The sequence below is a fragment of the Anolis carolinensis genome, chromosome 2 (assembly GCF_035594765.1).
Source record: "Anolis carolinensis isolate JA03-04 chromosome 2, rAnoCar3.1.pri, whole genome shotgun sequence".
Classification (NCBI taxonomy): domain Eukaryota; kingdom Metazoa; phylum Chordata; class Lepidosauria; order Squamata; family Dactyloidae; genus Anolis; species Anolis carolinensis.
The window spans coordinates 252381069-252406857 of record NC_085842.1 but is presented as its reverse complement, the minus strand read 5'-3'; the positions used below and the strand labels follow the sequence as shown (position 1 = coordinate 252406857).

General features: G+C 42.9%; 1 protein-coding gene across 3 annotated transcripts in view; it reads right to left on the bottom strand.

Moving 5' to 3' along the window:
* The window catches only part of dapk1 (death associated protein kinase 1), a 118352-nt gene extending 94018 nt beyond the window's left edge, over positions 1–24334 (bottom strand). Inside the window, exons 1-2 of one of the 3 annotated variants that reach the window (XR_010003429.1) lie at positions 23663–23887; positions 23158–23337 (exon numbers count right to left, since the gene is read on the bottom strand). Coding sequence is in view for 2 of the 3 variants with exons in the window: in XM_016990997.2 (XP_016846486.2) it covers positions 23158–23219 (62 nt within the window). In the remaining variant the exon portion in view is untranslated. Of the gene's footprint in view, positions 1–23157; positions 23338–23662; positions 23888–24223 lie in introns of those variants that run through there. The other 2 variants (XM_016990997.2, XM_003216510.4) reach the window with 2 other exon arrangements.
* Between the last annotated feature and the right edge of the window lie 1455 nt (positions 24335–25789).

Here is a 25789-nt window from a genome sequence, read left to right as displayed (position 1 = left end):
CAGGACGCCTCACCACTGAGCCGTGGCAGTTAAAGTGTTGTCAAACTGCATTACATTTACAGTGTAGATGCACCATTGAAGGCCTACCCTAAAGGAGCAGATTCTGCCTCAGAAGCTGAGGTTTCAGCCCTAGTTAATATTCAAGTGGGAGACCACAGATAAATACTTGGTGATATAGGCTGTAATTTTAGTGGAAGGAGATTGCAAAATCATTGCCTAGGAAAATGTGTAATTTGTGGGGTTGTACTGTATTCCCTCACTATTTCGCAGTTCACATTTCGCTCCCTTGATGTTTCGCAGGTGTTCAATGAATATTAATGTAACCATTTATTGAGGGGTGAGAAATAAAGGAAGAGGGGGGCGGGTAGGGAAGGGTTGGAAATAAAAAAGGTTATTTAGATTCCATTCTTCTTTTCTGCCAGTGTAATATATTGTTACTGCTAAAATAAAGTACAAATACTAAAATAATGTATAAATATTAAAATAAATATAATGTCCCAACTTCAGGGATTTTCACTTATTGCGGGTGGTCCTGGAACGTAACCCCTGCAATAAGTGAGGGAACACTGTAGTTATGTTGACCAGTGATTTGAAGGCACATACACAAACAATTCTGATTCAGGAAAACTCCATGAATGAGACACCTCCAAGAGCGAACAGTACGGCTCAGATGTTGCAAGTTCATGGCTATGGCTTCCTTGACTGAACCAATCCTTCTGTGGTGTGGTGCTTTTCCTGATGCTTTCCATAAGATTGTCATCTTATCCAATAAGTTACATTGTTTCATGGCATATCTAAAATATGACAGCTTCTAGCTCTCAGGCCCATTCACTTGTCTTCTTGACAACTCCACTCCTACTCTTAGCATCTCCAATAATAATTTTATTAAAACTTCTGTTATCATGCATCATTCATGCACTGGGATAACAGAAATCAATGAAAGCTGCAAGCATAGTCCCATAAATCGTTGAGAACAGTATAACAAATGTAGTGCCTAATATTTGTTCTTTAGTTAGAAGGACTAAAGAACGAACAACAATCCATCTCTTGATTTCATTTTAACTGCAGACTCAATTGCTTGAAAACAAAACTCCAGAATGTACTTGATATGGGGCAAGAGAGCAGGATGAATTACTCAAAGCCACAAATAATGTATTATCCAAGAAGAATAGAGCATTTTGTTTTGTTTTCCGGGGCCTGAGGAGACAAAGCATTGGAATAAAATGTGAGCATTCAGCCAAGATATTATTATGTTTGACCGCTCTAAGAAAGCATTGGACACTCATTACAATCATCAGAAGGAGATAAGGATCAAAAGTTGTATTGTGTCTATATTTGTTTTTGGGTAGCACAAGTAAGCAAAAAACAAAGTGGAAGAGCCTTGCTTTGGAAACTTGTGCTGGGAAGGAAAGCTACATACTGTACAAACTAAAAGCTGAGAGCTAGCCAAAGGTGTTAAACAGCCTAGTCTTCAGTAATGGCCTTTCCTTGTAGTAGCCGGCACGTAATAATGTTGCATCACATGTAAAATCAGTTAGGATCCAGGAACTCAGATAAAAGGTGGGTGAAGTAAAGGGAAATGTACTGTAAGGAAAAGGCTTTGTACGCTAAACTACCTGTTTGCCCATTCACCGGGCGTCCAGAACCACAGTGCAGATTCTTAACCAGTGTTAGCTGTTATGCCAACTGAAGTTGATGAGAGGTTTCTGAACTAAACAGGAATAACTTGCCTGTAATACATATCAGAATTCCTAATCTTAGAGAATCTACTAGATGCAATTTCTTTTCTTGTAAATGGCATTCATGAAACATGTATCTGCATCACATAGCTAATACCTTAAATTACAGCAGGCAGGAATTTATCCATATTTATTTAATCATCATTATTTGCAATCACTTAAAAGGCTTGCTCCTTCTGACCAATTTCATTTACGATTGTTTATCTGATCAACATGCCTTTTCAAGAAAATCTTATTGTGGATTGGAAAGAAAGAAATACTATTCTCTCACTGAATCAAGGATACTCTTCAAATATTATAACAATGAGAGCAGACATCAAGGAATGCAATGAGCAATCTTGGGCTTAAATACCCTAAAGGTACCAGATGCTGTCTGATCCTGGGAGCTAAGCAAGGTCAGCCCTGGTTAGTATCTGGAAGGGAATTTCAGGTGCTGTAGGTTGTTTCAGAGGAGGGAAATGGCAAACCTATCTAAATGTTCCTTACCTAAGAAAACCATATGAAATTCATGGGGTCACCATGTCAACAGGCAACTTGAAGGGATGCACAAGCCTGCATGTGCGTACACACACACACACATGGACACACGGACAATTGAACAGCTGCTGGCACTGCAATTTGGATCTCCTATTGATTAATTCATTAACCAGAAAACATGACTTTTAAAAGTATGTACTTATGGCTAGAGGCGTAGCTGACTAAATATAAGGCACAACCATGATCACATGAATTTAAGCAATTAGGTCAAGAATTGCTCTTTTAAATCATTTTGAAACAGATGAATGTTAAAGAAGGCATGAATGGGGACAAAGGGTTTTTCTTCTCAGAACTTCTAATTTTACTGAAGAAATAGATACAGTTCTGCCCCACAAGACATAAAACAATCTGCTATTCCTATCAATTTTATTCTTGTACAAGAAGGCAGGGATTAACACACATCTACTCACAGCCATAAACCAATCCTTTTAGATTATGATGTTTATTTATATCCCAGGTTTTCTTCCCACAAGGGAGCTTTAAAGCGACTTATAAAGTAATAGACAAAACCTTTTAGCCAAAATCCATGAGAAAGGTGGGTCAGATACAGAATTCTAAAATGAGTGGCATACCTCTATGCATAACTGGAGATAAGGTTTCAATCACAGGTTGAATTTAGAGCCTCAAAGTGTAGGCAGTTCATGAGGGCAGAAACCTCACACTATCATAACCATCTTTATTTTAGCAGATGATGCTTCTGCTGAAGGATAAACACCAGCCATAAAAAGTAGAAAGACAAACAGTGGTAATGGAGGAAGAACAACACATCAAAGTGCCATCAGGAATGAAGTGATTCAAAAGTACAAAAGTGTTATATGTCTTGTGGAATAATAAAGCCCCATTCAGACATTCCAAATACAATATACATAAACATAAAAAGGGGGAGTGTGATGGCACCACTCCCTCTTCATCCATTTCCAGGACTCTCCTGAAGCATATGCATGGAGGCTCTTCAAGCCATTCAAAACTTTTAAAAACACTGAAAAACCATCATGTGTAGAGTCTCCATGCATAGATGATACTCTTCAGAATGATCTCCTCACTCAGACAAAAAATCATGACAGTGCTAGCAAATTCCATCAATTGCATGAAAAGAGCTTATGTTGATGGGAATTTCTGATATGCAGCTTAGAGACTTTCAGTTTATCCATATACAAGTGTGACAACTTTTCCTCCATATGCTGATATGGCTACTGATATCTGTAGTCTTGACAAATATCAGTCACAAATATTGCCTCATGCAACACCACTGGAACAAGGTTCGCATTTTCTTTGTGAAATGTGGTCTAACTGAAAATACTGCTCTCATACACTCATTTTCTCAATCTACTAAACAAAACAGTGAGAGTAAAAGCAAAAATGTGGCCTAAAATGTTTATATGTTAGGCAATTCAATTTTAAAGTGACAATTCCCCAAAACAACAAACTGTAAGTTAAGCAATATTTAATTGCAAGCAAATTACAAGTGAAAAGGTAGTTAAAATAAATTTGCTTTGTTGGCCAATTATTTTTCCTGATCATGCCACATTTAGACTCAAGTTAATGGCAACAAAGGAACAACAGCTATTTGGGGAAAGAGAAATGATCTGTCCCTGGACAATCTTTTCTAATATTTATATACACATTGTTGCATAAAACGGGCCTCAATATGGCTTTTTAGCATGATAAAGGTCAGGTTTTCTAATTTCAAATCAATATATAGAACTGTGCAGACAACTGGCCACTTTCCTTCCCACAATTTGGTATTTAGACTTTGGAAGGGAATGCAAATACACTTACAGGTGAAACAGCCTGACACTTCAATGGAGTCTATCCTCTCCATTAAAAGTGACTCTGTCAAAAGGTCGAAAACATAAAAAGTCAACACAAACTTTTGGAATATTAATGAGGCCACCCCAACCCACTTAAAATTACTTTTATTTCACAGCACGTTAGACTGCAAGTTTCACCAAGGAACTTTTAATGGTGGGTGGATTGTGTGCTACTGTGAAGCAAGAGGCTATGTTGATGGTATTAAGCACTGTTTTGGTATGTTCTTCCATTTCAAACAGTCTTTTGCTGAGCAGCCAGGTTAGATGTGCCAAACAGTTACTGGACAGCAGCAGCAGTAGTGATGTGCATGTGTGACATTGGTGGAGGACCTCTTGGAAATAATAGAAGTTGCACCTGTTAGTTCAACACAGAAGGAGAGATGTTAAACCTCCTTTTAATATAATGAAAAACTCCAAAATGAAACAAGACATAGTACCATAAGATGAAACTCTCAGGTTGGACGGCACTCAACATGCTATTGGGGTACAACAGAAGACAACTAATGGCTAATGATGCATTTAGGCTCAAGGGGAAAGTATGTTCAGCTGTTGAAGTTCTTAGAAGTGAAAGAAAAGTCTGAAGCTGAACAACGCATACTAGAGGAACATGGCATGTGAAGAACTTGGATCAGACATTGTAAAACAAGAGATGGAACATATACATTACAGCACTTGGGCCGAGTAAACTGAAGTAGTCAGGAATGGGATATTTTTGGTCAGATACAGGATTCTACAGGATTTTACTCAAATCAAAATCTAAGAAGAAATGGGGTGGCAATAATAGTGACGACAAATATAGCAAAAATAGTCAAATAATTAGGTTCATTGTTACATATAATGTGCCACAGTATTTGACTGTCCCAGTATACTGAGGACACAAGGCAATTTTCATGACAAAATATGGAGAAATGGAATGGTTTCCAATTGGAAAGGGGGTGAGGCAAAGTAGCCTTTTATCACCTTGTATGTTGTAATGATGGGAGAAGGCTATTTATAGTAAACCCAACTCCTTACAAGAGCTTCCCCCTTCCCCCAAAAGTAACAGCCATTAATTTAGACAGATTTAACCTCCTGACACACCTGAGCCTATCCACTGTTGACAGAGTTCCTAAGGTTTTTTTAATTAAGAACTGCCCTTGGCCTTGATTCGCTATAAGAAAAAATGGAAAGAATGGTGCTTTAGATTTACCTGCCAACTCAGTTAACAAAATCTTGTAAATTATTCTAATAGGAGTAGCTTAGCAACCATGTAGTCTCACACTTCCCTTCATGGAAATTCCCTTTTTACAATAATGCCACCAAATGTCAATTATAAAAAGAACTTTATTTATGAACAAGGAGGGGAAAATGAAAGAAAAGGAGATGAAATCATAGGTACAGACCTGTAAGCATAATAACCAACCCAACTCAGTTGCATGTTATGTTCCATAGCAGAATCTTGAGGTGCACCTACACTGTAGAATTAATGAAGTCTGAGGTCACTTTAACTGCCATGGCTCAATGGTATGGAAGCATGGGAGTTGCAGTTTGGCAAGGCACCAACCCTCTTTGGCAAAGAAGATTAAAAATATGCAAAATTACAACTCAGGATTCCATAGTATCAAGCTATGGCAATTAAAGTACTGTAAAACTGCATCAATTTCACAGTGTCGATGCACACTTGGTTTTCGAAGCATGCATGGAGCTCAGTGCAGAGAAGGCAGCATGAAGGTATATTTCAATTCTTGACCTGGATAGTTTCCAGAAGACAAAATAGGAAAATGAACACAGGGATTTAGGTTGTATTCATTCATTGTGTTCCTAATAAATTCTATGAAAGAATGCATATCTAAAAACAGAGAAACAAAGTGCTGGAACACTTTCCATCTTACTCTTAAGGGTCAATGATGCCTACTTTATGAAAAAGCATTCATATCATGATAAGTGGTGCAATGTGCCGGCTGAATTGCTGACCTAAAGGTTGGTGGCTCGAATCCGCGAGATGGAGTGAGCTCCCATCTGTCAGCCCTAGCTTCATGTGGGGATATGAGAGAAGCCCCCTGCAGGATGGTAACACACCTGGGCGACCCCAGGCAACGTCTTTGAAGACGGCTGATTCTCTCACACCAGAAGCTAATTGCCTCAATTTGCCTCTGACACTATAAAAAAACCACCCACGATTCTCTAGAAAAGACTATAATTCTTGGCATAGTAGAAGACAATAGGAAAATACTAAAATAGCATTTCAAATGGACTAAGGTAGCATTTCAGACTCAATCAAGGTAGTCACTGTCTTGAGTCCGCACCTGAATAGGGCTGTTGAAGATAGGATGACTTAGGAGTCTCTTATTCATGGCGTCGTCGTAAGTTGAAGTTGATTTGTGTGATGACCCATGGGCCTTGTAGTCCTGCTCAGGACATTGTAATTCCTGATGAAGATGAAAACTTGGGTTTTTTGCCTTCCCAGTCTGAACTGGATTCCTCTCAGCCAGATCTTTCCCAGGCAGATCTGGGAACCTTGCACCTGCAAGAAAGTTGTCTCCCAGAAGTATGTCAAACAAGCCCTGAACCTACCTCTCCCGTGTTCTTGCGCCGGGAGTTTTGTAAACAACAGAGAAGTTTGGAATCAGCTTCGCGCAGGAGTGCAAGAATTGCAGCTAAGAATGTAGCCAATTAAGACTGCTTCTCGTGAGAATCTTTAAGGAGTTTAACATCTGGTCTCAGAGTTTAGCTTTCGTTTCTGATTCCCAGAGTACTGCTTCGGTGGGAAAGTTAGACTCTATATAGGTGTTTTGCCCGCGTAGTAACTTCGCGGAGTCAATTCGTCAGCCTACGGAGCGAGTTGTGTCTGGACAGCGCGCTCCGACTCAAGCCTCGCTCCTGCTCAAGCCTTGCCCTGCTTTCCAGCTTTCGCCTTGCTTCCCAGCCTTTGTTTACCTACGGACCTTGCCTTGTTTCCCAGGACCAATCCTTGCCTTGTTCCACGGATTTTATCAAGTTATTCCACGGACCTTGTTCTTGTTCCTAGTTACCTTGTTCCACGTTCAAGCCTTGTTTCAAGTATCAAGTTATTTCCTAGCCTCGCTCAAGTTATGGACTAAAGGACCTTGTCAATTCCCCTCACTTTGCCTGGCAAAGTGAGTGTTTCGGTTATTGGATTACAACTTTGGACCATAATATTTCTTATTGGACATTGCTTTTTTGGACTAATTTTGACCTTCCCTGAAAGGTCTACTTCTGGACTAACTTTTACATTTGCTTTTACTAACTTTATATATTTCCTTAATAAAGATATTAGATAGAATCTGGCCTCTGCGTATGGTTATTGGTGCTCTGTAGCCTGGGTCGTGACAGTTTGACTCCGCCACCCTAAGCACCAATTAACCTCGGCCAGAATGTCTACCGGAGTCGTACCTGGGCCGAGCGGCCAGCCGATTACCTACACCATCGACAAGGATGAGGTGGACCGAATCCGTGATAAGCTCAATGCACAGGATGGAGAAATAAAGGGTTTGAAGGAACGCGGAATTCGTCTTCCGGCCATGGCGTTGCCAACCAAGTTTACTGGAGAAGCTTCTAAGGTTCATGTTTTCCGTCGCCAATGTCAAGCTTATCTAGAGGCCCGTGCTGCCGAGTTTCCCCAAGAAGACATCAAAGTGGCGTGGGTTTACAGTCTTCTAGACGGACCAGCGGCTAACTGGGCAACGGCACTGTTCGACCAAGCCTCTCCACACCTAAGATCAGCGCAACACTTCTTGGACCACCTCAAGGAGACTTGGGGAATCGAGGACAATTTGGAGGCAGCCGGTCACAAACTCCGTCGCCTTTTCCAAGGAGACAGACCTATGTCCCAGTATATAGCCGAGTTCCGAGTGCTGGCCCACAACACCGGCTGGAACGATGTAGCCCTCAGAGGACAATTCCAGGAGGGTCTCAACATTGAAATGCTGGAAGAAATCTCCAAGGTGGATCCTCCCCAGACCCTCGAGGCACTCATTGATCAATGTTTACGGGCTGAAGTCATGATTGCCAACAGGAAACAGTGGGTTCGAGGCCAGGGCGGTAGAGCCGGGGCAAAACCCCCCGCTCCCGCCAGCGTTCAGCCACGTCCAGTGTGGAGACCCCCACCGCCATCCCCATACCCCAGAGGGAGCGAGGAGGTGCCGATGCAGCTGGGCAATGTGCGTCCCAGACTAGATGCCGCCGAGAAGGCCCGTCGTCAACGCTTAAACCTCTGCTGGTATTGCGGGAACGGGGGCCACTTCGCCAGAGAGTGCCCAGCCAAAGGGAAGCCTGCCGCCCGTCTTGCGGCGGCGTCCTCCACGGAGACGAAGGCGTCTGAGCCGACTGGCACACAGCCGGCGGGGGAAGCCAACGACCGGGTGTAGAGAGGCTCGCCAACCCGGTCAAAAAATCCATTCAAGAGCCGCCAACCGGGGTCCTGTTCCTTCTCGTGGTCACATTATGGTCAGCAAAAAGGGGACCCGTCATGATCCACGCCATGATAGACTCTGGAGCTACCAACAATTTCATTGATAGAGAGTATGCCGACTCTCTGGGATTACAATATCATGATTTCAAGAATGCCCGTGTGGTGCAAGCCATAGACGGCCGCCCCCTCAAGACGGGCCCCGTAAGTCAGTGGTCGGAACCCACCAGGATGTGGATAAGGGAACATATGGAAGAGATTTCCTTCTTTGTTACCGAGGTTCCCCATTTCCCTGTGATTTTGGGAATTCCATGGCTGACTCTCCACGACCCTAACATCTCCTGGTCCAACAGAGAACTGCAGTTTGCTTCACAGTACTGCCAAAACCATTGCCTCGTAGCCAAGGTCTGCCATGCCACAGACACCGAGCCCATTATCACCTTGCCAAAGAAGTACTCCGAGTATTGGGATGTATTCAATGAGAAAGAAGCCGAAAAATTACCCCCACATAGACCTTATGACTGTGCCATTGACTTGGTGGAGGGGGCCCCGATCCCGCGAGGACATCTCTACTCCCTGACTGAACCAGAGCAAGAAGCTCTCAGGGAATTCATAGAGACAAACCTTCGCAAGGGATTCATCAGACCCTCTCAATCCCCAGCCGCCTCCCCAGTGATGTTTGTGAAGAAGAAGTCAGGGGAACTACGCTTGGTGGTGGACTACAGAGCATTGAATAATATCACCAAGCGGAACAGCTATCCCCTGCCCTTAATCTCGGATCTACTGGATCGGCTTCGAGGAGCCAAGGTTTACACCAAGCTGGATCTTCGGGGGGCTTACAACTTAGTTCGCATCAGGGAAGGGGACGAGTGGAAGACCGCCTTCCAGACCAAATTCGGATTATTCGAGTCCCGAGTTATGAATTTCGGTTTATGCGGAGCTCCCGCAACGTTCCAGCATTTTGTCAATGACATTTTTCAGGACTATCTAGACAGGTTCTTGATAATCTACCTGGACGATTTTTTGGTGTTTTCTAGATCACAATCAGAACATGAGAACCATGTCAAAATGGTGCTACAACGATTGCGGGATCATGGACTTTATGCCAAGCTGGAAAAATGCGCCTTTGATCTACAAGAGGTAGATTTCCTTGGTTACCGCATCTCGCCTCTAGGGCTTTCCATGGATCCAGCCAAGGTTTCAGCAGTATTGGAATGGCGGGCGCCAACTAACAAGAAAGAGGTGCAGCGTTTCTTGGGGTTCGCGAACTACTACCGCAAGTTCATTCCAGATTTTGCCCGCTGGTCCGACCCCATCACTAGCTGCATCCGTGGAAAGCAGCCTTTCCGCTGGACTGATCAAGCAGAGAAAGGGTTCCAGCAACTAAAGAAACTATTCACCTCCCAGCCAATTCTACAGCACCCAAATCCTGGAACCCCTTTTGTTGTGCAAGCGGACGCCTCTGATGTGGCAATTGGGGCTGTACTCTTACAACCGGTGGGAGATCACCTCCATCCCTGTGCCTTTTACTCTCGTCAACTAACCACACCAGAGAGGAATTACACCATTTGGGAAAAAGAACTACTGGCCATAAAGGCAGCCTTTGAAACTTGGAGACATTGGCTAGAAGGGGCCAAATTTCCCATTGAAGTCCACACTGATCATCGTAATCTAGAACATCTAAGAACTGCCCGCAAACTAAATCAGAGGCAGCAACGTTGGGCTTTATTCTTCGAACGTTTCGACTTCCAGATTCACTATGTGACCCCAGCCCAGACCAAGCAAGCAGACGCCCTGTCACGTAAACCGGAATACGCTGCAGGACGCAAGGAGACCTTTGAATCCCAACTATTACAACCCGAGAACTTTGCCACGCTCACAGTGGGGAACACCAAATCCATTCCCATTGGTTCAGCTTCCTCTACTCCAGGACCCCTCTGTGCTCAAGAAATCAGGGCTAGTCAGCAAGCAGATGCCTGGGCGCAGGACCAACTTCGCCAAGGTTTGCATTTTCCCTTTTCGCTTAAGGATGGGCTGCTTTGCTATAGAAATCATGTTTATATCCCACCCGGACCGAGCAGGGAAAAAGCGCTTCGTCTGTGTCATGACTGCAAACCAGCAGGACACTTCGGACTATTTAAAACCATGCATCTGATCCTAAGGGATTTTTGGTGGCCCAAGATCCGCAAGGATGTGGAAAAATATGTCAACACCTGCCCAGTATGCCAGCGCTCCAAGATAAGAAGGGAGAAGCCCTCAGGGCTTCTACACCCCCTTCCTACCCCATCTCGCCCATGGGAAATAATTTCTGCGGATTTCATCACTGACCTACCACCTTCCTGTGGATTCACCACGATCTTAGTGGTGGTGGACCTTTTCACCAAGTTAGCCCATTTCATTCCCTGCGAAGGCCTCCCCACGGCCAAAGAGACTGCGGATCTATTCCTTCAACATGTTTTCAGACTACATGGATTGCCCAAGAGTTTAGTCACAGACCGTGGATCTCAATTCACCTCTCGTTTTTGGAAGGCACTACAAAAACTATTGGGCATAGACTCTCGCTTATCTTCAGCTCATCATCCCCAAACAGATGGGCAAACGGAGCGCACCAATGCCACTTTGGAGCAGTATCTTCGCTGTTATGTAAACTACCAACAGGACAATTGGGCTTCTCTGTTACCACTGTCTGAGTTTGCCTACAACAATGGAGTTCAAGCTTCTACAAAAGAAACGCCGTTCTTTGCAAACTACGGCTTCCATCCACGTTTCTTTCCCCCTGTCATTGAAACTTCAGAAGTTCCCGCAGCAGAGGATTGGCTGCAGGAACTCACAGCGGTGCAACAACTTTTGCTCCAGCAACTGGACCAAGCCAAGGAGGACTATAAACGCCACGCTGACAAACACCGCCAGCCGGGCCCCGGAATCAAGGTAGGAGATCGGGTTTTTCTGTCCACTCGCTTTCTGCCCTCCCATCGCCCTTGCCGGAAGTTAGATGCCCGTTTCATTGGCCCCTATCCAGTGGTGGCGCAATTAAACCCCGTGACTTTCAAACTCCAACTTCCGCGTTCAATGCGCATTCACCCAGTGTTTCACCGTTCCCTGCTCCTTCCGGCGGATGGTGTGCGTCCTGATACAGACCAACCGGCCCCCCCTCCTGTTTTGATGAATGGGGAGGAGGAGTTCGAGGTTGAGGACATTTTGGATTCTCGTTTTCACCGCCGCCGCCTACAATATCTCATTGACTGGGTGGGTTTTGGCCCTGAGGAACGCTCTTGGGAAGACGCCTCCACAGTCCATGCTCCTGAGTTAACCCGTCGCTTTCATCAGGCCTATCCCGCCAAGCCGCGACCTCGCGCCTCGGGGAGAGGGGCCCAGTTTGGGAGGGGCCTTGAGGAGGGGGATAGTGTGATGACCCATGGGCCTTGTAGTCCTGCTCAGGACATTGTAATTCCTGATGAAGATGAAAACTTGGGTTTTTTGCCTTCCCAGTCTGAACTGGATTCCTCTCAGCCAGATCTTTCCCAGGCAGATCTGGGAACCTTGCACCTGCAAGAAAGTTGTCTCCCAGAAGTATGTCAAACAAGCCCTGAACCTACCTCTCCCGTGTTCTTGCGCCGGGAGTTTTGTAAACAACAGAGAAGTTTGGAATCAGCTTCGCGCAGGAGTGCAAGAATTGCAGCTAAGAATGTAGCCAATTAAGACTGCTTCTCGTGAGAATCTTTAAGGAGTTTAACATCTGGTCTCAGAGTTTAGCTTTCGTTTCTGATTCCCAGAGTACTGCTTCGGTGGGAAAGTTAGACTCTATATAGGTGTTTTGCCCGCGTAGTAACTTCGCGGAGTCAATTCGTCAGCCTACGGAGCGAGTTGTGTCTGGACAGCGCGCTCCGACTCAAGCCTCGCTCCTGCTCAAGCCTTGCCCTGCTTTCCAGCTTTCGCCTTGCTTCCCAGCCTTTGTTTACCTACGGACCTTGCCTTGTTTCCCAGGACCAATCCTTGCCTTGTTCCACGGATTTTATCAAGTTATTCCACGGACCTTGTTCTTGTTCCTAGTTACCTTGTTCCACGTTCAAGCCTTGTTTCAAGTATCAAGTTATTTCCTAGCCTCGCTCAAGTTATGGACTAAAGGACCTTGTCAATTCCCCTCACTTTGCCTGGCAAAGTGAGTGTTTCGGTTATTGGATTACAACTTTGGACCATAATATTTCTTATTGGACATTGCTTTTTTGGACTAATTTTGACCTTCCCTGAAAGGTCTACTTCTGGACTAACTTTTACATTTGCTTTTACTAACTTTATATATTTCCTTAATAAAGATATTAGATAGAATCTGGCCTCTGCGTATGGTTATTGGTGCTCTGTAGCCTGGGTCGTGACAATTTGAGTGAGGTATCCCATGTTATTTTTTATCTTACTCTCTGAAGAAAATCAAAAGCTTTCAACTTATCTCTAACAATTTCGGATTAAATATAATCAGCCAGACAGATGAAGAAAAAAACCCTTGTACTGAACAAGATCTGGGATATTGTCTGACGTCTTGGTAATTCCCAAATATTTCAGTAGATAAAATTCCCCCATGTACACAGGAGTGTTTGTATGAAGGATATGAAAACTACTCATGTACTCAGAGCAAGAAAGAACATGTTCACATGAGACAGAACATCTGTCCTGGAGAGCTGATAGATCTCATTTTAATGAAAAGAAAAGCAAAGAAACCAGCACCTTAAAAATAACAAAGCACCCCCTTTATTCCCAACTAAAAACATAATAAACCTTGTTATCAATCTGACAAATCAAGAAATGGTCATGAAATCTTGGGGAGAAGGGAAAGCTTTAAAAAATAATATTTGAACAGATTATATCTGTATTGATTTTGAAGGGTAATCTTCTACCCAATAAATGAATTGTCCATGATGTTGCTCAATGTCTCTCAAGGACTGTTCTTTGTGCCAGTCACCTTACATCAAAGCAGAACATAACTCCTGGATTTTGCAGTAGTCCTGGCAAGCAAATTTTCCACACATTCATTGCTTTCACACTGCTGTTCTACTGCAAAAGTATCAGGGTAGTAGTGTTAGGGAGTTGGCTTATTATATGCAATGCATATACCTCACCTCCACATTTTTACAAAGGCAAATGCCAGCTGTTTATCAGTGGTGTGTTGAAACTGCTCAACAGACACAATCCACATTTCCTGAAAGGTTTCCACCTCTTCAGTGACTCTACTTATCATTCTTGCTTCCTTGTTGAACCTCAAGTACCTTATGAAAACACAAAATTTGCTCTTTCCTGCTCTGAAAACGCAATGTTCTGAGAGGGATAGCTCCTAAAAAGCTTCACGTCCCCAAAATGCCCTCAACAGAAAGAGTAGGAAGGCAAAAATCTTCAGCTCAGTGATATCAAGGGGATCCTGCAATTTGCTTTTTGGTAGGTTTCCTAAACAGGGTTTCAAACTTGAGTGTGGTGAAGCAGAGTGAGAGAAGAACTGCACTTCTTGGAAGTTTCTGTATATATAACTCTCCAATTTTTTATGTGTATGTGCACACTAAAATAAATATGAGCTGCTCACCCCAAAGTACAAGGCTTGTTATGATTTTACTTAGTGTTCTTCAGGAGCTTCATGAAGAATGTTTCAAAGTTGGCTTGTTTTAACAAACCATATCGAAGACTAACCAACAAAACGCAGTTAATTATAGACATAAAAATCCTGACCTCATCATAACAGAGAAGAGAGAAAGCCTCCCAATCTTCCTACAGATAATTCTTGCAATGTTTTACCATTATTTAGCATTACATCCAAATGAAAGCAGTGGTTCAATATTATTAAACCCAAAGTGTATGATCGAGTCATCTGCTTTCTTTTTCCATCTGGTCAGAACTCCCACTTCTACATTATGATGTTCGGGAAGCAAAGCAACAGCCATAATTTTTGGATTGCAGAACCCATATTTGTCTCATTGCCACATCAAGCCATAGCTAAGATTCCTTACCTGTGGTTCAATGGGTTCTCTCTACTAAGTAAATAGCTGCATTCTAATATCAGGGTAAATTAAGAGAATAAGACTTGGGGTCCTCAATTCCCCCTTCACATCTGTTCGGTTGAGACCATGATAAGATTGGATTGATTCAATTCCCATTTAGTTCAAATTTAGTGTGACATCTGAACTGTGGTGACTCTCCATTGTGGTTAATTGAAATAAGCCAGGTTAATAAATTCTGGTTGGAAATTTGTTGTGGTTAAATGACATATCTCTTGATATAACACTAGTAAAAAAAACCAAAAGCAAATGGTTCCAGTTTTCCAGTCTTCCTCTTAGAAAGAAAGGGAAATGAGTTGCATGCTAATCAAAAGTTGGCCTTGAGTTGCTTTAGCCATGGTGACTATAGTTTATTGTTTCATTCAAAATACAACACTGTCAGGGTGACAGGAAGTAACCAGCACCACTGAACACTTAAACAGTCTACTTTTGAGAATAATATTAAGGGCACTAGTGGACGTAAGTCCCTTTTTTGGTCGATGTTGCCAAATAGGCACTGCCTATACTACACTGGGTCTGAAATTTTCCCAGGCATTTAGCTCAAAATAAGCACCCACTTCAAACATGATCTTACTTCATAAGCCTCTTATTTACCACTCACTGTATTATAATAAACAGAGCTTACAGCCAGAGCTAACAGTCAGCTGAAAGGTGCACGGCTACAAGTCTTTTATTCCACTGAAGTTATAAATTCCACAAGCACTTTCAGCACGAAACATACCAAAGCAGGACTCCAATAGCTCGAACTCTCAAATGTTTATTCTGTAAGATAAAATCACACTCTTGGATCTAGATACTGGAACCCAACTATGCAAGTACAATTCCGGCTAAGATAAGAATCTTAAAGTGCTATCAATTTCAACCAGACATTTCAAAGGCATCAATAGCAAATAAATACTTTGAAACGCTTTTCAAAGGCTTTGTTTTAAACTTCATTCACATCAATATAGGTTACATATTAAAGCAGCAATGTGAACTTTTCAATAGAATATAGCACATTTAAGATAAATAAATAAAAACCTTGGGCTTACTGTTTAAAACAGAATTTCTCAATCTGGGGGTCAAGATCCCTGGAGGGGTCGCGAGGGGGGTTTCAGAGGAGTCGCCAAAGAACACCAGAAAACACATGTTTCTGATCATCTTAGGAACCCAAATCTCTCTAGTATTTTCTATTGGCCATGGGGTTCTGTGTGAGAAGTTTGGCCCAATTCTATCGTTGGTGGGGTTGAAGGGCCTCTTTGATTGTAGGTGAACTATAAATCCCAGCAATTACAACTCCCAAATGTCAATGTCTATTTCCCCCAAACTCCACTAGTGTTCGAATTTGGGCATATTAATTATTTGTGCCAAGTTTGGTCCAGATCCATCATTGTTTGGAATTCACAGTGCTCTCTGGATGTAGGTGGACTACAACTCCAAAACTCAAGGTTAATGCCCACCAAACCCTTCCTATATTTCTGTTGATCATGTGAGTTCTTTGTGTCAAATCTGGTTCACTTTCATTGTTGGTGGAGTTCAGAATGCTCTTTGATTGTAGGTGAACTATAATCCCAGCAACTACAACTCCCAAATGACAAAATCACCCCTTCCCCAACCTCACCAGTATTCAAATTTGGGCATGTTGGGTATTTGTGCAAATTTGGTCCAGTGAATTAAAATACATCCTGCATATCAGATGTTTACATTACGATTCATAACAGTAGCAAAATTACAGATATGAAGAAGCAATGAAAATAATGTTATGTTTGCGGGGTCACCACAACATGAGGAACTGTATTAAGGGGTCACAGCATCAGGAAGGTTGAGAATCACTGGTTTAAAAGAACAGTATTCTTAATTTGATTAATTCCCTTAGATCTGCAAAGCTAGTCTTGCATTTCATTGCAAGGCTGTTGTAAGCCTGAGGAGAAAGAGCATCACCCTCAGCTTTTAATTTAACTTTATGTGCACCTACACTGTAGTATCGATGCAGTTTGACACCTCTTCAACTGCCATAATGCAATGCTATAGAACCATGGGAGTTGTAGTTTGTTGAGGCAAACTACCAGGCCATATTGGTGGGCTCACCAACATCTGGTGAACCACAGCTATCTGTGACAGAGGGAAAGTGTGTGCCTATTGCTATATATGGTTGTATAAGCTTTGTCAGCATGCATGAAAGAAATGATTTCACAGTATGTCATAGTTTCCCAACTCCAAAATAGGTACATTTTTCTACAAAAAATTCTTGAACACACACAATTCATCCAGTGATCATATCACACACATCTTGGCTGCAGCTTGACCAGTTGGCTTGTGCCTAAGTTCGTTTTCTTAAGATATCTGCTTTGCATGTAAGTTATTTTCTAGATACATATCAGGCTTAGAGGTTCAAAGCCACTTAATAGGAGGACTTCTTCAACTTAAGCAGGACTGCCTTTGATGTTTCTGAAAAACTAAGCCACCTTTATGGAGATTAAGTGTTTTGATCAGAAGCAATAAAAGTCTCAGAAGAATGCAGCACTGTGGCAACCAGCTAACAAAGTCCTTGAAACAACAGAGTATAATAAGGAACTGCAGACTGGTGTATTTAAAATGCACAGTCACATTGCTAGTAACCACAAGAGAACAAAACAGGAGGAAAAGGCTTAGGTTTGTTTCTATTTCATAATCATTTCCAGTCCAAATGGAACTGAAATCTGCTTTGGCCTTATGAAATTGCATAGTGAGAGGATTGCTTCTAACATCTGTTTATGAGATAAGCAAGAGAGCACTAATCTTACTTTAAGTTTGGTATTTAAAATAGATAATGTGTGAAGAAAATATTTGACACTCCAATTTCAAATAATCTCCTGGAAGTCAAACCAGTTTCAATAGAATGTATCTTTCAAGACTGCACCGATCAGGCCTGATTCAATTACTCTTAGTTACTGAAAGGCTAAATTATGCTGTTATAACTCCACATGGTAAGCTTTTTATCTATCTAATGCATTGACACTCACCAGTTTAACCTGGTTATCATATTTAGTCTTTGCTCTCAGCACTGTGGGTTCAAATACCAAGACACTCTTCCCATCAATTAAGTACAGATGAACGCAATATCCATGGGTAACATATTCGTAGACAGATTGCGGTTATCTAAAACTGTGGATATGACCAGATGCTATTAAACAACCTGACATCCAAGCTCAGTATACCACAGAGTTACAATGGATGACTTAAGAGATCCTTAGAAAGGTATTTTTCTAACAAATTCCTAGAGACCTCTTTTCCTAGATGAAGGTACATGAAACATCAGATAGAATCCTATAGTTACAGAAATCTTGCTGTACTTCCAACCTCCCTTGTGTCCCATTGGGGAAAAAGTTGATACAAATGACTAGAATAGGTAAATAAATGACTGAATAAAGTTAGGTCCCAAACTTCTGAGATCTGCCAGACTGAATTAAACGAGATGGGCAAATGATCTGATGCAGCACAAGATAATCTTTAGATAGTTTCCTAAAATGGCAAATACAGGTTGAGCATCCCTTATCCAAACTTCTTGGGACCAGAATTGTCCCATATTACACGATTCCATTATGTCCCATACACACCTTATATACATAGCCTGAAGGTGATTTTATGCACATTTTTTATATAATCTTGTGCATGAAACCAAGTTTGAATATTCTGAACTATCTGAATTTTTTAAATGTCTTTATTTCACTGTCTTGTGTGATCTATTTTGGAGTGTTCTGGATTACAGATAAAGGATATTCAACCTGCATTATGAAAATTAATATATACAGATTTCAACAGGATCACACTAACGTGTTTGCTACATCACACTCCCTCCTGGATATAAGATTTCTGTTCACCTTTAGTAACATCTTTGGAGTAAACTGAATAGGAAAAATCAACAGCAATGTGTTAGGAGGGAGCATTCTTTTGGAAACAACAATTCTTGCTATAATCTTCAGGGTTCAAATTTCTCAAATTTCCGGAGTTGAACACACTAGAGAGCCAAATGGTACAATGGTTAAAGTGTTGCGTTAGGTTCTAGTGCAAAACCATAACCTGGTGTAGAGCCATGAAATCTACATCCCCTTCCACACTGCCCCTATATCCCAGGATCTGATCCCAGATTATATGCTTATCTTAGAATATCTGGCAGTGGGGATTCATATAATCCAGTTTAAATCAGATAATCTGGGATCAGATCCTGAGATATAGAGCAGTGTAGAAGGGGCCGAAGTGACCTTCACCTAGTTATTATCTCTCAGTATGATTTATTTATTTATTGGCAATATTTATATTCCGCCCTTCTCCCCCTGAAGGGGACTCAGGGCGGATCACAATGTACATATATATGGCAAACATTCAATGCCATTAGACAAACAACACACAGACAGACAGACACAGAGGCTATTTAACTTCTTAGCTTCTGGCTTTGTGAGGGTATGCTTGATTCCGGCCACAGGAGGAGCTGCTGCTTTATCATCCACTGTGATGACGAGTTCTTTTAGATGGAGTACTTCCTCATCCTCATTTCCTGTTGTAAATCAGTTAAATTAGCCTCCTTGTATAAGCGGTCCCTAAATTTTCCTACTTGACAGATGCAACTGTCTTTTGGGTTGCTTAGGTCAACAACGAGCAGGGGTATTTTTTATTTTAATTATCGGGTGCTCACTCCTACACGGGCTGGCCTCAAACTCATGACCTCTTGGTCATAGTGATTTATTGCAGCTGGCTAATCAGCCTGTGCCACAGCCCGGCCCTACATCACAGGGTTGCTTGTAGAGGATAAAATGGGAAAGAGAAAAGTCAGGTTTTGTGTACTGAGCTCATTCAAAAAGAAAAAATCCTGAACAAATGTAGCATTCTGGATTCTTCTATTATTCAGAAGTATTTTGAAAGATTATTGCTGAAAAAAGTTTAACAAAACATCAGAACTAATTATAATCCATGTTCTAAATTAGTATTTATTTCTATACTCCTAGTGACATTGTGAAACACTTAAGAATCAACACTGATATAATCTGCACTGAAGAAATTAAACAGTTCTGTAATATGACAGAATTATAATGTTTACATTTAAATTGAATGATAGGAAATCTATCAGGTTAATATTCCCACTAGACAGAAATATAAAAGCAAGTCAAATGTAAGTCATTATCCAGTTCTGGATTTCTGCTTATGTTCTGAAACTACAAATTCTCCTATAGCTGAAACTACAAATTCTCACATAGCATATACTAACTAAATCACATCCTCCATATATCCATTTATAAGTCTAGAAAATTTAGCCAAAAGATCAACCCTAAAAATCTGGATCAATGTTGAGTATTGTACCTTAGCTCTTATCAAAAAGAGAACCACCTAGAATGGCCAAAAGCAAGGGCTTAGTCCATCCACAGAGGACTTAAAAGAAGTGTCAATTCCTCTACTCTTCAGATGTGGAATGGATGCTTTCCCCTCTCCAAAGAATTATCCCCAACTTATCGACGGGCCATATCAGAATCCAACATTTTGGCTCCCAATCCTGCCCTCATCTTAAATATGAGGTTAAGGATGTATGGTATATTTAGAATACCTACAGAACACACTTTTTTCCAAAGTAAATTGACATTGCCGTATTTTTATAAAACAATGTTCATGATGTATAGATATCAAAAGTAAATTCAAAAGGAACATCACCGAAATCAGACAGAAGCCATACCTACACAAAGAATGAGTCAACTTGAACCCAATTTCAAATTACTGTACCATTCATCCCAACTTCGTAAAGCCACCAGGGATACCATCATGCTCTTTTTGCTTTCTACATGTAAGTTTCATTGTTGATTTCCAATGTTTGCTATAATTGGTCATAATATCCCAATTGACAAAATACAGTTAATGCAAACACAAATTTCAATGTACAGAAGCACCTCAAATCATGATGTAGAAATCACTCTCTATCTGATTTTCTACTTAGAATTATTGTGAAAATGGGCAAAATGATAGAACATTTAGGAAAGCAGTACAGATATATGCAGCAATCATTTATCTCAAATATTAAAAACAATGAGTTTTAAAATGCAGGAAGTGAACACACTGCAGACTATGAAGCACACACTGCATTTAGGAATTAAACAGAGATTTAAAAGCAAAAAGAAGCTATAATCACTAGTCAATGGTCTGGGTTTTCCATCACAAAGCTGTGACACAGACACAGCATTCTATAGTACTGGACTAACAAGCTTTGTGAAGGCTGTGTTAAACCTACACTGCTTAATGACTATAAATCTCTTGATCTGACATTTGGCTGGAACAGAATAATTGAACTCTGATACTTCTGAAAGAGCCTGATCTTCATTAGAGTAAAAAAATATATATGAGAAATTATCTTCATTCACAAAGACTTATTTCTAGAATTCAACTGTTAGATGCACAAATTATTAATTTTAAATACCAATTTGAAATCCACCACCACCAACAGTTTGCTATTGCTATTGGTAGAACTTAGTGTATAAATAAGAAACAACCACCCATGCAAGCCACTCTTATAATAAGTTACTCACAGCATGAAACAGGCAACAGGGTCAATTATAATCTTCCCCAATACAATTTTCGCAAGTCTTTAAAGCACCGAACTGCATTAGGTTGTAATTACCTATATATGGCAAATGAGAAAGGGACCTACCTATACAACACTTAAAAGTAATGGCAGTAATATTAAATAAGCAACCATAATATAACATATATTACTTCTGGCCTAGACAACACAGAATATTCCTTGATCTTCTCTACATATGTACGGTATCTCAATGGAGAGGGCTAACAATAAAGGCATTCAATCCCTAGAGTCTTCTTCCCATGTCTCTTCTCTCTCCTAAAGCATCACACTGGAATGGGTTGCTGTGAGTTTTTCCAGCTGTATGGCCATGTTCCAGAAACATTCTCTCCTGATGTTTCACCCACATCTATGGCAGGCATCCTCAGAGGTTGTGAGGTATATTAGAAACCAGGCAAGAGAGATTTATATGTCTTTGGAAGGTCCAGGGTGGAAGAAAGAACTCTTGTCTGTTGGAGGCAAGTGTAAAAGATGTAATTAATCAGACTTGCAGCTTCAAAGCCTGGCTGCTTCCTGCCTGGGGAATCCTTTGTTGGGAGGTGTTAGTTAGCCCTGATTGTTTCATACCCAGAATTCCAGTTTTTAGAGTGTTGTTCTTTATTTACTGTCCCGATTTTAGAGTTTTTAAAATGCTGGTAGCCAGATTTTGTTCATTTTAATGTTTTTCAGCTTTTTGTTGAAATTGTTCACATGCTTGTGGATTTCAAAGGCTTCTCTGTCTAGTCCATCATGGTGGTTGTTAGAGTGGTCCAGCATTTCTGTGTTCTCAAATAATATGCTGTATCCAGATTGGTTCATCAAGTGCTCTGCTATGGCTGACTTCTCTGGTTGGATTAGTCTGCAGTGCCTTTCATGTTTGGGCAATGCCGAGTTTGGTCCCTATGTAGACTTGTTCACAGCTGCATGGTATATGATAGACTTCTGTAGAGGTGAGAGGATCCCTCTGGCCCTTAGTGGGTCTGTAGATAATTAGTAGGTTGTGTTTCTTCATTTGCTTCCCTATGCGTTCAGGAAGTCCGGGAGTCTACTGTATACCATGCAGCTGTGGACACGTCTACATAGGGACCACCAAACCCAGCATTGCCCAAACACGAATCAAGCAACATGAAAGGCACTGCAGACTCATCCAGCCAGAGCACTTGAGGTACCAACCTGGACACAACATATTATTTGAGAACACAGAAATGCTAGACCACTCTAACCACCACCATGTCAGGTTAGACAGAGAAGCCACTGAAATCCACAAGCATGTGGACAATTTCAACAGAAAAGAGAAAACCATGAAAATGAACAAAATCTGGCTACTGGTATTTAAAAAACTCTAAAATCAGGACAGTAAATAAAGAACAATACTCTGAAAACAGGGGAATTCTGGACATGAAATGATCAGAGCCAGCTAACACCTCCCAACAAAGAATCCCCCAGGCAGGAAGCAGCCAGGCTTTGAAGCTGCAATGCTTTTCAATGCTAATCAGGGTGATTAATTGCAACATTTACACTTTCCTCCAACAGACAAGACTCCCACCCTGGACCTTCCACAGATATATAAATCTCCCTTGCCTAGTTTCCAATATACCTCAAAACCTCTGAGGATGCCTGCCATAGATGTGGGCGAAACGTCTGGAGAAAACATGATCATACAGCCCAGAAAACTCACAGCAACCCAATAAAGGCATTCAATCCTACAGGCTTCTTCCCATGTCTCTTCTCTCTCCATAAGCATCACTGGCATCTCTGCCAATCTATCTCTGTTCTATACAGTTGCCCCTCCATATCCTCAGATTCAGTATCCACGGATTCAACCATCCACAACAGAGAAATATTCCCAAAAGTGAAGTTTGATTCTGCCCTTTTCTTTAAGGAACTCTGTTCTACTATGCCACTGTATACAAGGAGACTTGTGCATCCACAAATTGTGGTACCCACATCCACAGAGTCTTCGAAACAAACCTCAGCGGATATGGATGGCCCACTGAACTGTTATTTTTTACCACCCCTAAAAATATTGTCCTATAAAAATTGCACGCTTTCCTTCCAGCGAGTCCCATACCTGCCAAGTTCCTCTCCGATCTCATAGTGATCATCCAGGTTCTCTTGCCTGAAGACAGTCATGATAGCTGCCACTCCTCAGGATAAAAATACAATCCCAAAGCGACTGCTCTGTCCTTGCTTGCTTTTCAACTCATCATCACTGCCTTCCTGGAAGGATCTCCCCGCACTTCAGGCATGGCTGCAGAGAGGAAAGAGGAGAGACACACAGGCAGGGGGTGAATTTAAATGCCTCTGTTTGCAAGAGGGGCGTGGTGGTGTCACTATGTCCAACGCACAGACACAGACACACACCCCTAAATGTCGAAAGAGACCCACAAGGCCGAACGTCAATGGATCCCCTTTGGGGCTGAGTGAGGGGCTGCTGAACTTCACTCCAGGACCAGGTTGCTCATTCAGGGGATGCCTCCAAGGGGCCATGGAAAGGAACGGGAGAAGCAGGACGAGTGGCCTTTGCCAGAACAAGGGAGGCGAAGAGGCCCTAGCGAACTCGGAGGGGAGCTCACCTTTCCCGGCGCCTCCGAGGCACATTCCTCCGCGGCTCCCCCTCCGTTTCCCGGCCAACTCGGACGTGCGATCAGGAGGAGCCGCTGCTACTGCTGCTGCTACTCACGCCCTTGCTACCCGGAGTAAGGCAGCCGGGAAAGAACAAACCCTGCTTGCCTCAGAAAACGGCGAGAGAAAGAAAGAGCAGGCATCCTTGGGCAACCTGAGCGTGCGTAAAAGGCGAGCGGGGTGGGAGCGCTCCTTCCTCCTCCCTCTTCGCCTCCGCAAGGCCCTCCCTCCCCTCCCCTCCCCGGCAGAAAAGGGCGAGATTGACGCCCGGCTGAGCCACCCCAAAGAGGGGGAAGGGACAGGGCGCCCCTCTTCTCCCTCCTCAGCCCTTTCCGAAGGCGGTGGTGCTGCAAGGGCGGAGGGAGAGTCGGTCCCCCTCCTCGCTTTGGGGCGGCCCCAGAAGCGGCAGGGGAAGAAGCCCGCCCCCTCGCTCCTCCCCCTTCCCTTCCTTTCCCGGGGACAAATCTCTCCCCCCCTTCCCCGCAATTGCCTCTGTTTGGCTCGCCACTCACCGGCCGCAGCTCCCTCTCCAAGCGCCTCTCGGAGCAAAGAGGAGGAGGAGGAGGAGGAGGAAGAAGAGGACTCCGTCCCAGCGGCCAATGGGGAAGCAGCCGCCTTCCCAGCCCTCCTTCTCCCACTGACCTGCCCACCACAGGAGCGGGTGGAGGGAGGGACGGAGGGAGGGAGGGAGGGAGAGGACAAGGCCGGAGTTGGGCTCGGTGCGCACGCATTCGCACGCCCCTCCGTGCCACAGGTTGGCTGGCACCGCTTCCCCGCCAATGGCACCGGAGCAGAGGCGGCCAGGAGGGATGCCTGACTGTCGCCCCTCTCGGGTTCCTGTGAGAGACTCGAGGGCTCCGTGGCTGCCAAGTTTCCTCGCCACGCAGGAATGCCCCTGGAGGCGAGCCTTGCCTTGGCATATCAAGCAAAGTTTGTATGGCGGTGCTGTTAATAAGCCCCGGGGATGGAGACACTGTAGAACCAATGCTATGGAATCCTGGGATTTGTAGTTTGGTGAGGCATCAACACTCTTGGTCAGAGAAAGCTTCAAACCCTGTAAAACTACAAGTACAGTAGAGTCCCGCTCAGCCAACGTTCTGTATTATCCAACACAATCTGCCTTCTAGTAGTCAATGTTTTTTGTAGTAAATGTTGCGATGTTTTGGTGCTAAATTCGTAAATATAATGTGTTGTCGAAGGCTTTCATGGCCAGGATCACAGGGTTGTTGTATGTCTTTCGAGCTGTGTGGCCATGTTCCAGAAATATTCTCTCCTGACGTTTCGCCCACATCTATGGCAGGCATCCTCAGAGGTTGTGAGGTACCTCACAGTCCGTCTGCAATGCCAGGAATACAGCTTAATGGTGTAATGTTAGAGAATGTGGACCATTTCTGCTACCTTGGCAGCCCCCTCTCCACAAAAGTCAACATTGACACTGAAGTACAACACCGCCTGAGCTCTGCGAGTGCAGCATTCTTCCAAATGAAGCAGAGAGTGTTCGAGGATCAGGACATCCTTAAGGAGACCAAGGTGCTTGTTTATAAAGCTTTTGTCCTCCAAACCCTGTTATGCACCTGCAAAACTACAGACATCACACTCAACTCCTGGAACGATTCTATCAGTGTTGCCCCTGAAAAATCCTGCAAATCTCTTGGGAAGACAGGTGGATAAATGTCAGCATGCTGGAAGAAGCAAAGATCGCTCCTGCGCCATCAACTCTGCTGGACTGGCCAGATTGTCTGATCACCATCTCACAAAGTAGTTATTCTACTCTGAACTCAAGAATGGAAAATGGAATGTTGGTGGACAGAAAAAGAGATTTAAAGATGGGCTTAAAGCTAACTTCAAAAACGGTGACATAGACACCAAGAACTGGGAAGCCCTGGCCCTTGAGCGCGCTAGCTGGAGGTCAGCTGTGACCAGCAGTGCTGTGGAATTCGAAGAGACTGCTAGGAATTGTGGGAATTGAAGTGCAAAACACCTAGAGGACTGAAATTTGCCCAGGCCTGGTGTAGAGGTACCCTGGACCAAGCTTGAACCAAAACTGGGTCTATTCCCTTTTTTGTTGGCTTTCAAAT